The 15,587-nt window shown below is 31.7% G+C and overlaps 1 protein-coding gene across 1 annotated transcript; it reads right to left on the bottom strand.

Moving 5' to 3' along the window:
- Positions 1-704: 704 nt before the first annotated feature.
- Positions 705-4,324, bottom strand: LOC129941944 (uncharacterized). Its single transcript, XM_056050724.1, has 5 exons — positions 4,015-4,324; positions 2,610-3,209; positions 2,353-2,537; positions 1,495-1,654; positions 705-1,305 (listed from the first exon to the last, which is right to left on the bottom strand). Exons 1-5 carry the CDS (start codon positions 4,322-4,324, stop codon positions 845-847), a joined length of 1,716 nt encoding a protein of 571 aa, XP_055906699.1. The 3' UTR covers positions 705-844.
- Positions 4,325-15,587: the final 11,263 nt, after the last annotated feature.

The raw sequence follows: 15,587 nt of genomic DNA, 5'->3' as shown, positions 1-15,587 counted from the left end.
CTATGGTAGTCAATACGAAAACTCCGGTAGTCAATATGACAACTGCGGTAGTCAATACGACAACTGCGGTAGTCAATATGACAATTGCGTTAGTTAATATGACAACAACGGTAGTCAATACGACAGCTGCGGTAGTCAATATGACAACTACGGTAGTCAATACGACAACTGCGGTAGTCAATATGACAACTGCGGTAGTCAATACGACAACTGCAGTAGTCAGTATGACAAGCTAATCCTAAAAATGATAACATAAAAGAATCTAAATTGTGTGGTCATCTCACCCAGTTTGTATCCTATCTGTAAAATCTTCAAAAAATAAAATTTCATTAAAAACAAAATTTGTTTCTTAGTTTTAAGTACATTTACCTATTTTAATCGCTTATATATGGGTATTTTTAATAAATATAATTAAATATATCTTTAAAATAACTTGTTTTGCAATAATATATAGATATGTATATACAGTGTCGTAATAAACTATAGCATCTTAATCTGTTCTTCTTATTATTGTTGATTTATTTCTTAGGTTGAAATTATTTTTAACATCGTCTTTTTATTTAATGTGCTTACTTTATATTTTATTTTATAACTATATATTTTTTTAAACATAAAAAAAAACAATGCAACCCAAGAAATAATTTATCAAAAATAAAAATAAAACAAATTCTTTTATTTTATTGAATAGCTACGATTAAATTAATTCAATTATAGCTCTTATTATTAAGAATGTAGTAAGCATATTTAGCAAAGCAAAGATGTTATAAAACATTGCGATACGAGAAATAATACTCCAAAAATAAAAACAACAAATTAAGTTCCTTATGTTTATAATTAAATTAAATTATGTACTTAACGTATGCAGCATTGTTGACAGTTTTGGATTCATCTTTTTGGTTTTATTTGTGTTTGTTTTCATGTAAAAATAAAGTTCAATGAAATCCCAGAAATTCTCGCACGCTGGTGGATATTTTAAGTTGAATAAAAAGAAGCATTTGAAGCAGATGTCCACAGCTCTTAAGACATTAGTTGTCTTTAGTTTGTAGTCATCCAACAAGATAAAGTACTCATTTTTTTCCCTTAACGCCAGTATTAGAGGTTGAATGGTTTCACCTCTGGATTTCAAGAATGTTATGTGGTCCTCTAATACTTGGGTCGTCTCCCCTTCAAAGATGAATGCCATCAGTGAATCTTTGATGGTGAACTTGCTTCTTGACTTGGCCCCGGTGTTAGATTTTCTTGAAACTGCTGCTGTTGGAAATAAGTAGAAGTGAATACTTTTAAGTATCTCCAGCACAAAATCATCTGAAAGGAATGAAAATAAAAAATGTTAACATTAGTAAAGAATTGTTTCACATTTATGAATTTATTATTCATAATTATTATTAATTACTATAATTGATTATGTAGACATAATTTAGGTTTAGTTTAAAATTTAATTTTGTTTGTAGGTTAACCATGATAAAAAAAATACATATTTATAACTGTGCATACCTTCTCCAAAATTTGTATCTCCCAAGTCTTTCAATGATTCTGTAACCTTCTTGTCCTTAATGTTTTCCATCAAGAAGTTTTTTAATGTTTTCCAATGGTCTTGCCACAAGGAAAGTATTGATGTGCTGGTTGGATATAGCGTTTGAAAGTCTTTATCGATCTGATAACGAAACAAAATACATACATGTAAACATGTTTATCAATAAATGTGTGCTCACTTAAGAACTGTTTAAGAAAAACTTTATATCTTGGAAATAAAAAACTCAATTGATTTTAATTTTTTTTTAAACAAGAATTAAATTTTTCATGAAAAAGTAATATTTACATAACTAACTTCGCATATTGTGTACAAATACAAATAGAAAATATATGAAGTTTTTTTTTTTAAATATAAAACTTGAATGAAAAGTTTCTAACCCTTGGAAACAAAGATTCAATATTTTAAACGATTAGGTTAAATATTATGGCCATTTTAAACAAGCTTGAAAGATGATTTGCTAAAGATAAAATCTTATGAGAGCAGTGCAGTGGTGGGAATGGTCCAGGCAACAGTTGGGAATTGTAAATAACAGGTCCGCTTAAGCGTAATTGCTTTGTTTATTTTCACCAACTGTTACTTTTTAGACATGTTTCGATGCTCTTGTTTTAATAAAAGACAGTTAACTAGTTATCAAGAGAAAGGTTTAACATTTTGGACGCACTAAGTAATTACTTAGTAAATCGCTAACTAGTACATTTTTAAACAGTTAACAATAGGTTGTTTAACCTTGTGCGCCAAAGTTTTTAGAATATATTTTATGTGATTTTATGGAAAACAGAAGCTTGAAAAACATAAACGTCTTTTCTTATTCAACTTACCAGTCTATATCCATTGGGTTTTTTATAAAAGGGCCATTTTTCAAATATTTCGGTTTGTTTTGTGGAGTTAAATATATCGTTCAGTCGAAATTGGCTACATGACGCCCACAAACTATCGAATTCTTCGACTGATAAATTATCATACTTCAGGCTATTCAAACAAGTTTCGGCATCTGTCTCTGGATCTAAAATTGTAAGTTTAATCTATTAATAAAGTCCGTTTTTAATACTACTAATTCGTTATTTGTTGTACTTACGGAATGATTTATTAGTTTTTTTTTGTGGAGAAATAAGTTTTCTCTTTGCAGGTTTCAATTTTCGTGAGTGTCTTCTTAAATTGAAGTATTTGAAATAAATTTTCCCTCTTTTTCCCATTCGATAAAACTCAGTTTTTTCAGAAGGAAACATATGAGTTATTTCCTCTTCTAATTTTTGACTTGAACAAAGGGAAAGATGGATGTTATTTTCGTCGAAATAGGTGGCAATCAGATTAATTAGTAAGTCACGTTGTTGTTGTTGAAAGCAATTATTTCTTTTGTAAAACTCCATCAACTGCTTTCCTTTATTTTTTTCTTCGAGAATTGTGGACAAGCTGATGTAGCTTTCATTTGGCTCTGGTGATTGCGATGGCGATGATGGTGAAAGGCTATGAATTGACCACATTGAGGAAGAATGTGTTGGACTAAATGCATAATCTGACACTGGAAATGAAATAACTAACGGTGCACCAATATCTTTGCGCCATTGCTCAATATTACGTTCAAAAACGATTTGGTCGCTTATCATAAAATTCTTTAATACTGCTTGGATATGATACCACTTTATAATTTTCAGAATTTCTACGTCAATGCCCGCATCTGTATGGAAAATATGAATAAGGACAATCTTTTAAATAAGCAAACATTAATACATGTTGTCGGTTTTTCGTCTTCAAGTGTTTATTTTTAATAAAAGATAAATAAAAAAATTATATATTAGAATGTTAACACAATTTTTGATTTTTTAATATAGTGACTCTATTCGGAATCAAGTAACATCTTTGGGCTCTTACAACTGTGTCAGTCTTATCTCGCAGTTGTAGGAGCTAAAGATGGAACTTTTATCTCAAAAGCGTGACTATTTAAGCCAAAAGTTAAAATCAAAGTAATGTTGGTTTAAAGTTATTATTAATTAACATTCTAAAAAATTTTTGATTACTTATATTTTATTTTATTTTATTTTATTTTATTTATTTATCTATTATTTATATTAATAATTATTGCATTAAAATGGTTGAATTATATGTCCGAGTTTGAAAAAATAACACAGTGTTTATTTGAAGTCTTGACTTCTTACATTATTCTATAAATCAACATTAAGCTAAAATCATATTCAATTTTTAAAAACAAAGCACTGAGTTGTTTTAAGGGTAAAGAAAAGTTGACTGGCATTTATAGTTAGTTTTGTGAAAAACATAGTCTTTTTTGTTTATTTAGCCAATATTGTCTTATCCAAAAATATGGCAAAAATTATGTTTTTCGCAAGTTCTAAATTCAATTTTTCAAAAACGTTATAACTTAGAAAAGTTAACATATATTCCGAAGAATAATGAAACCTTATGTAGACATATATCTACGACAAACTTGTTTTGAAAAAGTACCTTAAATACATATACAAACTTACCGTTTAGAACGTCGTACAAATGTTCTTGATTCAAGCTTTTCAACAGGTTTCTTAAGGGTATGTCTTCGGGGTGTTTTGTAGGTCCAGGTAAGTTAATTAAAGAAGATAATTCAAGGCATTCTTGTCCACTCAATGTAAATAAGTGTACGTCTTGAGAATCATTTAAAAGTTCAATACTTGTAGTGTTAGTCTGTGGCTCAGTTTCGTTTGATATAATATTTTGAATTTCAAGTTCTTCCGCTTCTCTGTTATTTTGAGAACCGGACCCTTCTCCTAACTGTACATAATCTTGAGCTTCAGTATCTCCCATTTTTTAGTTGTATAAAAAAAATTCTTTAATTTTTATAAACTTTTTTCCTTTATGTGAATGGATAATAGTAAAAGGAGGTCCGAGTATTTCAGAGAATTTAATTATGTGATACTCTCCAAAAATTTCTGAATCTATTTCAAAAGCTGAAAAATGAAAGTTAAATTTTAACTCTAGTAGCTGCTGGCAGAACAGGTGAATACTATGTTCAACTTGAACTATTGTTTTAATTAAAAAAAATTTATAATCTCCAAAACATGTGGCAACGTAGAGACCAGAACTGTATTTAATTCCTTTAAAAGTTATATGATTATAACAACTTAACCTTGCATCTTCCTTTAGATTAAGTTTCCTGTGGATAACGTTTATAAACACGGTTTCACATTTATGTTTTGTATCAATTTCATATTCGATACGATTGATTTTCAAATGAAGGATATCGCTTGCGAATTTAAGCTGAAATTTTTTAGCAATAGTTAAGCATATGTTTTTCCGTGATGTAATAGAGTGGGCATATATTTTAAAGGCCTTGTGCTTAGCTTCGAATTTGAAACACCAGAAATTTCTAACGGGCCCTGAATTCCTTAAAATTGTGGGGTAGTGTGTCAAAAAGTGAAATTTGGGTTTTAAATTGTCTTTAAAAAGTTTAACATATTGATCGTTGTGTATTTTTATTTTTTGTTCCAGAGTTTCCACCATATTATTTGTTACTTCGAAACAAAGTATTAAATCAATTATATCGTTGAGTAATATAAGGAATTTCCAGACTTCATCTTCACTTGGGATTAAGTCTCCTATCATCAAGGGCAGATATATTGCAAAAGTTAACATTTCCCTTGCTGTCATTTTCAAATGTTTCTTCTTTAAATGATGAATTTTAATTTCTCCTGAAAAATTACCAATTTCTGTTGATCCATAATCAAAAGTTTGTTTCCTTTGATTCATAATTGACAACGATGGTATATAGTGTTTATCTTGCAACATATACAAAATTATTTGACATATATCATAATGAAGAATACCTTCGCATATGTCATGCATTGCGTCCACGCAAAAATTTTCTACCACATGGAAAGAAGGTATTTTGTTGAAACAGCTTTCTTTCATTATTCCAGTCTTTTGGGGATCCTGGGAAATGATGTCACTTGTATAATTTTGCACATTTCGCATTTTAGATTTGTTCTCTATGCTAAGTGTATTGCAATCATTTCTGTCGGCTTTACAAAACCTACAAAATGATCTACTTGAAAATGATTTGCTGAAATCTAGAAGTGTATTGACACCCAAGTTGTCACCAAGAAATAGACCCAGTAAGAAATACACTTGTAGTTTTGTCCCATCATTTAAACATATTTCAACTCCTTTCTCTTCAAGAAATTTAAGTTCTGCTATTAAATATTCCAAACAATGAGCATTTCCAATCTCTTTCAAGTCTTTGGATTTAATAACAGCAGCTAGGAAAACACTATCCAGTTTCGAATTCTGGATTGGCACACATGGATAGGAATAGTAAAAATTGCAAACAGAATGAGTTGTTGCATTAGAACCGAGTGGATTATTTACACAAAAATCATCAGCATATAAAAAGTATGGAATGAGTGTTTTAGACTCATATTTTTCGCATTTTTTTTTTTCCAAATTGGTCCTTGAACAAAGTTTGTGTATCTATCACTAGACTTAAGTTCGTCCATATGTTTTAACATATCTGCTAAATTATTTGCTTGCTCAAAATATGTTTTGAACTGGGAACGTAAAGGCAAAACGCTTCCTTTGACTTTTTTTTCCCCGTAAACTAATTCTGATCTGGAAAAGAATGGTTGGAGATCACTTGTAATTGTGAACTCTTTTATGTCATCCATATATCCCATCTTTTTTAGTTTTTGTGATAACGTATAGTCCGTCCCACAATTTTTAAAAACGTCTTGACAATTCACAACTATGCTGATCATTTGGTTTTGTAGATCTGTATCTCTGTCACTATTAAGTTTGGTCTGAGCAAACTGCTTGAATATATTTAATATTGGGCTAATTAAACAAATTGTTACACTTTCTTGTATATCAATAACATCCTTCCGTAAAAAATTATTTTTACTGTGCAGAAAGGTTGAAAATTTCAAAGCGTTCTCAAAAATATTGTTCAAATTTTCCTTGAGATCAAAATCTTGTTTCTCATTCTTTGCTAGGGACTCAACTGCTTTTGAACCTGAAGCAACGTTAGTAATGTTATTAAATTTCTCCTGTATTGTTGATGTATCCAAAGTGATTTTGTTTGTTATAATATTATTATTATGTTCAATATTATCAATTTTAGTACGGTGCCTACGTAAAATGTGTCGCTTATAACTATCCATATTTGTAAAAAACTGAGCGCAAGTCTTTTCAAAGCACATTAAAGTGCTAGTAGTACCCAATTCATGTTTTCTTCTTAAATGTTTTGTTAGATCGTTTATAACAGTAAAACTCAAGTGGCATATGAAGCACTTCATGTCTAATAAAAAGAAAACAATGTTCTATAATTTTCCTTTTTTATATTGTGTAATTTTTAAAATGTTTTTTTTTCTAGTTTTTTTCCCCTATTTCACACTGTCTTATGTTCTTTTGTTGATTACAATGAGTTTTTTTTTCATTTTAGGTAGGTGTGTTTCACTCGGGAAAAATTGAAATGTGAAGAATCTCAATTAATTTCCTTATGAGCTTTTATAGAGATCAGGAAATTCACGTCATAGAAATATATAATAACTGAAAAGCAGCCTTATACATTTTTTCTGACAAAACTTCATTAGAAAAGCAAAAACAATTTGAACAATTTAACTTTTTGACATATTTGAAAAGAAAATGATTTTTCGTACTAGAAATACATACATAGACACTTTGATACCAAATTTAAAAAAAAAAACTTGTAAGACTTGAAATATTGATATTCATAGAGTGTATAATTTGTTAGCCCTAGAAAACGATTATTTTTTTTGTTTAGGCTTTGTGGCTTATCATGCTGTTGCAATCAGCCTTTTAATTATATACATAGTTATATTACTGTTTCAAAATGCGTTAATGACGCTTTTTTAAATTTTGAAACAATTTTAATAATTGAAAGTTAATTTTGATAACTCAAGAAAAACGAAGATTTTTGTCAAATAATTAAAAGCTAAATAGTTTAAAGGATGATCGCGGTAGTCAATATGACAACCGGGGTATTCAATTTGATGCAAATAAATTTCACTAAATGTTTTTTTCTGGCTTAGCAATTTTTTTTTTTTCTATGGAATTGATACCCACGAATATTATTTTAAATAATTAAATAGATTGATCTAACATATTATATATTTCAAAACGCACAAATGATTCGTTGAACAATTTTAGTTGACTTGATATATCGAATAAATGACTTTGAAAATATTATTAAGTCAACAGAGGACGCCATTACTTCGTATCGCTGATTATTTTTCTTATTTATAAATTGGTTTACCTTGTAATTTTTTTTATTTGAAGTCCTTATGTTATTAGTTAAAACTATTTTTTTTATTAAAACTGAGAATCTACGAAATTTGAAAATATTAAGTTTTAGAAGAGACATTTTTTTGCGACTCGAAGCTAGAGCAAAAAGAATTATAATTTTTGGAAAACACTGCAAACAAATTAGAAAATTCAAAAGTTGTCATATTGACTACCGAGTTGTCACATTGACTATCGCAATAGTCAATAGGATGATTGCTGTAGTCAATAGGATTACATTCAACATTCAATGTAACAACCGCGGTTGAAAATACGATATACGTGGTTTTCAGAATTTTAATTTTTTTTGGGTTTTCAAATTAGCTTTTTTTTTAGAATGGATACCTTAGAGTTTTTGTTTTTAATTACATGATTTGATTAATCTTACACTCCCTTCACAAAAATTTAAAATGCACCAATTGAATAATATAAGTTGACTTGATATGTGAATTTAATGACTTTGAAAAATATTAAGTTAAGAGAGGACGCCATAACCTCATTACTCAGAATATTTTTCTTATTAATGTAATGTTTTACCTTGTAATTTTATTTGAATTGAAGTTCTAGATGTTTTTAAAAATACACAAATGAAACTCGTTGACTCGTTGACTTATAATTTCGATGAATTTTTAATTTAAGAACTTTAAAAAACACTTAATTTTAGTAGAGAAATTGTTCCGCGACCAGATGCCAGAGCTCAAGAAAGAATAATGATCTTGGGAAAAAACTAAAAACTGAATGAAAATTCTAAAGTTGTCATATTGACTACCGAGTTGTCACATTGACTACCGAGTTGTCACATTGACTATCGCAATAGTCAATATAACAACTTTAGTTTCAACGTATAACTGTAATGTTGATTTACCGTTTTTGTCTGGAAATTAAATTTTGCACACTGAAAAAAATGAATTTAAAATATACATTTATTCTGGAAAAAATAGTTATGTGTTTAAGAAACATAGCGTTTTTTTTACATACATACCTTGTAATCACTTTCTAAATATTATGCTGATATAAGAACATGCACCCAAAACACTTTAAAATCGAGGTTGAATAGGAAAAAACTTTCGCGACCATATAGAAAAACTTACTTTAATTACGAGTACACTGAACGAAATCTAAATATTTTAAGATCTTTATTTGTTTATGTCATGTAGGTGTCTGGCAAAGAAAAACTTGTGGGGTTTGGTTTTTGTTAAAAGGGAAACGGACAAATTAACAATATACTTTACTATTTTAAATTATTTTACTATTTCGGGCATATGCATTTGGAATCTTTGGAAATATGTATCTTATTTCTCGAATATTGAATTCAAGTTTTATAGGCTTTGTCTATAAACATTGTATTAAAAATGAAAAAGTACAAAAGTGAACAATAGAAAACTTATATATATAATAAAAACACGTATTAAAAACTGATTTCGTTATTAAAAATCTGTACGATTACAGAGCCATACAAATATTTAAAAAATTATTTAAAGCTGTAACTTCTAACTCTTTAAAGTAGAAGTTATTAAGTTTTATGAACGTATTTCAAACAGTAAGCTTATTTTGTTTGTAAAACCTGTAAAACTAAATCACCGTCAATATGTTTGAAAAATATTTTCAAAAGTCAAGTATATTTTTCAAACACTGAAGGATCACAGTGCATGAAAACCATGAGAATTTGAATACGTTTGCTTCGCTTTCACCAAACGTTTTTTTTGTGGAAAGCTAACGTTTATTGATAAGACAACTATTGAATATTCACTTTGGTTTTCTAACTAACTATTATTAACTTCCCATAGGGAGTTATTATAATGGGTCCGTTTTTTTGAAAAAAATATTTGTCACCAATATTTTACAAACACCACATTTATTAACTTTTTAAACTATGGTTTTTAACATTCTCTCAAACTTTGACTAGATTAAATTCAAAGTTTTTAAAAAAATTAAAAAGTATAAAAAATACTAGTAAAATTTGGTAAAAATTAATTATAATCTCTACGGCTTGGAACTAATCACTCATGTGTTCGAAATTTGGTTCAATTTGTGTAAAAATTCAACCGTCTGTTTTTTCATAAAAAATAAAATTTACAAAAATAGTATGAATTTATATTCGATTCTCGATATCTCGTGAATATTAGAAATGTATTGACTTATTAATTTTATTTTGTGTTAAAATTTTAACGTAAAATATTATTCGAAAAAAACTCCAATCTGTATTTCTTTACATAAGAAATTCAAATTTTCAAGAAATGATCCTAAAATTTGTAAAAATCGGTTTTTGACTAAAGATCTCGTTAGCAAAAAAAGATTTTGAAATCAAACTATATCATTACATTCAAAATGTTGTTGCAAGTTTTCAGTACATTTTTTCGAAATATTTAACTAACAACTTTTTTTTACAAAACACGAAAACCTGCAAAAAACTAATAAGGAAATCGAATCAAGTGTTAAGAGAACAAACAAATATTGTATTCAAATAAATTATCTCAAAACAAAATATTATTCTGAAAATTTTATTAAAATTTTAAGCAAGGGAAATTAACTGACGGGATGGGAAGTTATCAGTGTGGGTCGCATTCCACAATCTTTTTTCGACTTCAGTTATACAACAGTGGTAGTCCATATGACAACAGTAGTAGTCAATGGGACAATTGCGGTAGTCAATATGACAATTTTGTCTGTAAACCGTAATCTATTTTGACTACTGGGTATTCAACATAACAATTCTTCATACTCAATTTTGGTAGCCAATATGACAACTGCGGTAGTCAATACGACAACTCCGGTAGTCAATATGACAACTGCGGTAGTCAACAGGACAACTGCGGTAGTCAATATGACAATTCTCGATAGTCAATTTTGGTAGTCAATAAGACAACTGCGGTAGTCAATATAACAACTTCGGTAGTCAATATGACAACTGCGGTAGTCAACATAAGAATTCTTGATAGTCAATTTTGGTAGTCAATATGACAACTGCGGTAGTAAATATAACAACTTCGGTAGTCAATATGACAACTGCGGTAGTCAATATGACAACTGCGGTAGTCAATAGGACAACTGCGGTAGTCAATATGACAATTCTCGATAGTCAATTTTGGTAGTCAATAAGACAACCACGGTAGTCAATGTGATAACTGCGGTAGTCAATAAGACAACTGCGGTAGTCAATATGACAACTGCGGTAGTCAATATGACAACTGCGGTAGTCAACATAACAATTCTCGATAGTCAATTCTGGTAGTCAATACGACAACTGCGGTAGTCAATATGACAACTGCGGTAGTCAATATGACAACTGCGGTAGTCAATAGGACAACTGCGGTAGTCAATAGGACAACTGCGGTAGTTAATATGACAACTGCGGTAGTCAATACGACAACTGCGGTAGTCAATATGACAACTGCGGTAGTCAATAGGACAACTGTGGTAGTCAACATAACAATTCTCGATAGTCAATTCTGGTAGTCAATACGACAACTGCGGTAGTCAATATGACAACTGCGGTAGTCAATAGGACAACTGTGGTAGTCAACATAACAATTCTCGATAGTCAATTCTGGTAGTCAATACGACAACTGCGGTAGTCAATATGACAACTGCGGTAGTCAATAAGACAACTGTGGTAGTCAATAGGACAACTGCGGTAGTCAATATGACAACTGTGGTAGTCAACATAACAATTCTCGATAGTCAATTCTGGTAGTCAATACGACAACTGCGGTAGTCAATATGACAACTGCGGTAGTCAATAGGACAACTGCGGTAGTCAATATGACAACTGCGGTAGTCAATATGACAACTGTGGTAGTCAATATAACAATTCTCGATAGTCAATTCTGGTAGTCCATATGACAACCACGGTAGTCAATGTGACAACTGCGGTAGTCAATAAGACAACTGCGGTAGTCAATATGACAACTGTGGTAGTCAATACGACAACTGCGGTAGTCAATATGACAACTGTGGTAGTCAACATAACAATTCTCGATAGTCAATTCTGGTAGTCAATATGACAACCACGGTAGTCAATGTGACAACTGCGGTAGTCAATAAGACAACTGCGGTAGTCAATAAGACAACTGCGGTAGTCAATAAGACAACTGCGGTAGTCAATAGGACAACTGCGGTAGTCAATATGACAACTGTGGTAGTCAACATAACAATTCTCGATAGTCAATTCTGGGAGTCAATACGACAACTGCGGTAGTCAATATGACAACTTCGGTAGTCAATATGACAACTGCGGTAGTCAATATGACAACTGTGGTAGTCAATATGACAACTGCGGTAGTCAATATGACAACTGTGGTAGTCAATATAACAATTCTCGATAGTCAATTCTGGTAGTCAATATGACAACCACGGTAGTCAATGTGACAACTGCGGTAGTCAATAAGACAACTGCGGTAGTCAATAAGACAACTGCGGTAGTCAATAAGACAACTGCGGTAGTCAATAGGACAACTGCGGTAGTCAATATGACAACTGTGGTAGTCAACATAACAATTCTCGATAGTCAATTCTGGGAGTCAATACGACAACTGCGGTAGTCAATATGACAACTTCGGTAGTCAATATAACAACTGCGGTAGTCAATAGGACAACTGCGGTAGTCAATATGACAACTGCGGTAGTCAATATGACAACTGTGGTAGTCAATATAACAATTCTCGATAGTCAATTCTGGTAGTCCATATGACAACCACGGTAGTCAATGTGACAACTGCGGTAGTCAATAAGACAACTGCGGTAGTCAATATGACAACTGTGGTAGTCAATACGACAACTGCGGTAGTCAATATGACAACTGTGGTAGTCAACATAACAATTCTCGATAGTCAATTCTGGTAGTCAATATGACAACCACGGTAGTCAATGTGACAACTGCGGTAGTCAATATGACAACTGCGGTAGTCAATAGGACAACTGCGGTAGTCAATATGACAACTGCGGTAGTCAATATGACAACTGTGGTAGTCAATATGACAACTGCGGTAGTCAATATGACAACTGTGGTAGTCAATATAACAATTCTCGATAGTCAATTCTGGTAGTCAATATGACAACCACGGTAGTCAATGTGACAACTGCGGTAGTCAATAAGACAACTGCGGTAGTCAATAAGACAACTGCGGTAGTCAATAAGACAACTGCGGTAGTCAATAGGACAACTGCGGTAGTCAATATGACAACTGTGGTAGTCAACATAACAATTCTCGATATTCAATTCTGGGAGTCAATACGACAACTGCGGTAGTCAATATGACAACTTCGGTAGTCAATATAACAACTGCGGTAGTCAATAGGACAACTGCGGTAGTCAATAGGACAACTGCGGTAGTCAATATGACAACTGTGGTTGTCAATATAACAATTCTCGATAGTCAATTCTGGTAGTCAATATGACAACCACGGTAGTCAATGTGACAACTGCGGTAGTCAATAGGACAACTGCGGTAGTCAATATGACAACTGCGGTAGTCAATAGGACAACTGCGGTAGTCAATACAACAATTCTCGATAGTCAATTTTGGTAGTCAATATGACAACTGTGGTAGTCAATATGACAACTGCGGTAGTCAATATGACAACTGTGGTAGTCAATATAACAATTCTCGATAGTCAATTCTGGTAGTCAATATGACAACCACGGTAGTCAATGTGACAACTGCGGTAGTCAATAAGACAACTGCGGTAGTCAATAAGACAACTGCGGTAGTCAATAAGACAACTGCGGTAGTCAATAGGACAACTGCGGTAGTCAATATGACAACTGTGGTAGTCAACATAACAATTCTCGATATTCAATTCTGGGAGTCAATACGACAACTGCGGTAGTCAATATGACAACTTCGGTAGTCAATATAACAACTGCGGTAGTCAATAGGACAACTGCGGTAGTCAATAGGACAACTGCGGTAGTCAATATGACAACTGTGGTTGTCAATATAACAATTCTCGATAGTCAATTCTGGTAGTCAATATGACAACCACGGTAGTCAATGTGACAACTGCGGTAGTCAATAGGACAACTGCGGTAGTCAATATGACAACTGCGGTAGTCAATAGGACAACTGCGGTAGTCAATACGACAATTTTTGTTGAAAACTGAAATCTAATTTGACTACTTGGTAGTCAATATAACAATCGTCGATTGTCAATTTTGGGTAGTCAATATGACAACCAAATTGTCGTATTGACTACCGAAGTTGTTCTATTGACTACCGCAGTTGTCATATTGACTACAAAAAATTGACAATCGAAAATTGTGCTATTGACTATCCAGTAGTCAATTTTTAAAAATAAGGTTGTCATATTGACTATTTTGGTAGTCAATGCGACAATTTGGCCAAATTTCAGGTTGACTATCGACGATTGTTAATATGACAACTTTATTTTTTTCTGTGAATGTGGATATAGAGTTATTGTCTAAGGAAATTATACATTTTTCGGATGTTCCTCAAGGTTGTCACCTTGGACCACTTCTTTTAAACATTTAAATTAACTATTTATTATTACATCTCACTTTTTCTAAATGTCTTCTATTTGCTGACGGTTTTAAAATATTCAGTTCCATTCATTGAACGATGTTCATATTAATTTAAATACTTTAATTAAATGGTGTAATTTTGGGCCGTGTTTAAAATTATAATAGCTTAAATTCTTACAATAAGAAATGTAGCGTTGTGCCTTTTTTAAAAATCACAGTCCATTATATTATAATTGTAAACGACGTTTTACAAAGATTTGATTGCCATAGGGATCTAAGCAAAATCTACGATTCTAAGATTGCGATCTCAAAACCAAGACATATGATACGGTTTGTTATTCGAAATTTAAAAGATTTCGAAGACCCCTTTACATTGGACGGTCTTTATTCTAGTCTTGTTAGACCACATTTAGAATATTGAACTGGCTCCATATACGGCGTCTATCATTTTTCGTATGGAAAAAGTTCAAAAAAGGCTAACAAAGTTTGGCTTTACGAAAAATGTTTGGTTATCCTAAAGTTCCATCTAATGAGGCGAGGTGTATTTTAATTGATCTAAAACCTATTGATAAAAAATCTAAAAAACAATTATGTGCACTGTGTACTTTCTGCACCCATGAATGTTTTTAAAAAAACTGAACATCTACAAATTTAAATTTGTAGCACAAAAATTCTCGACTGTTTTAATTAAAAGGCTTTTTATCACTCTCTGGACATTCACTCTTCTCTATAATTAGCAGTGCAGGCACAAGAATTTATGAGGCTTTTTTTTCAAAACACCAAAGGGACGTTATACATATATAATCGAATTTCCAGCTTACTTTCATTTCGAAGTGAAACTTCCAATTTACTGGACTTTTTATACTTGATTTAAAATATTATGAAACCAGTATCGAACAACCGTAAGGCACAAAAAAGCTGAATCATTTGCAATATTCAATTCAGCACCAATTAAGTTTCTTTCCAAAAAATTTGAGACGACCGGTTCAGTAAACAATCAGTCATCACCCGTACGTTCAAGAAATGTAAGATCGGACGAGAACATCGCCGCGGTCCGGGAAAGTGTACAGCAGAACTTAAGGCAGTCTATTCCTCACCATGCACAAGGATTCGACCTTTAGCAGACTACAATTTGTCGAAGTTTGCGTCGGGACATTAGCATTTACCCCTACAAGATGTAACTGACCCATAAGCTCAAAGTTCATGACCATAGACAACGCCGTTTGTTCGCTGACTGGGCTTCGAATAGTTTGGAAAAGGACCCCAATATCGGCCGTAAAATCACATATTTTT

This window comes from Eupeodes corollae, chromosome 1, assembly GCF_945859685.1.
Source record: "Eupeodes corollae chromosome 1, idEupCoro1.1, whole genome shotgun sequence".
NCBI classification, from domain to species: Eukaryota; Metazoa; Arthropoda; class Insecta; order Diptera; family Syrphidae; genus Eupeodes; species Eupeodes corollae.
Note: the sequence above shows the minus strand (reverse complement) of the source record. Positions and strands in the feature narration are given on the sequence as shown.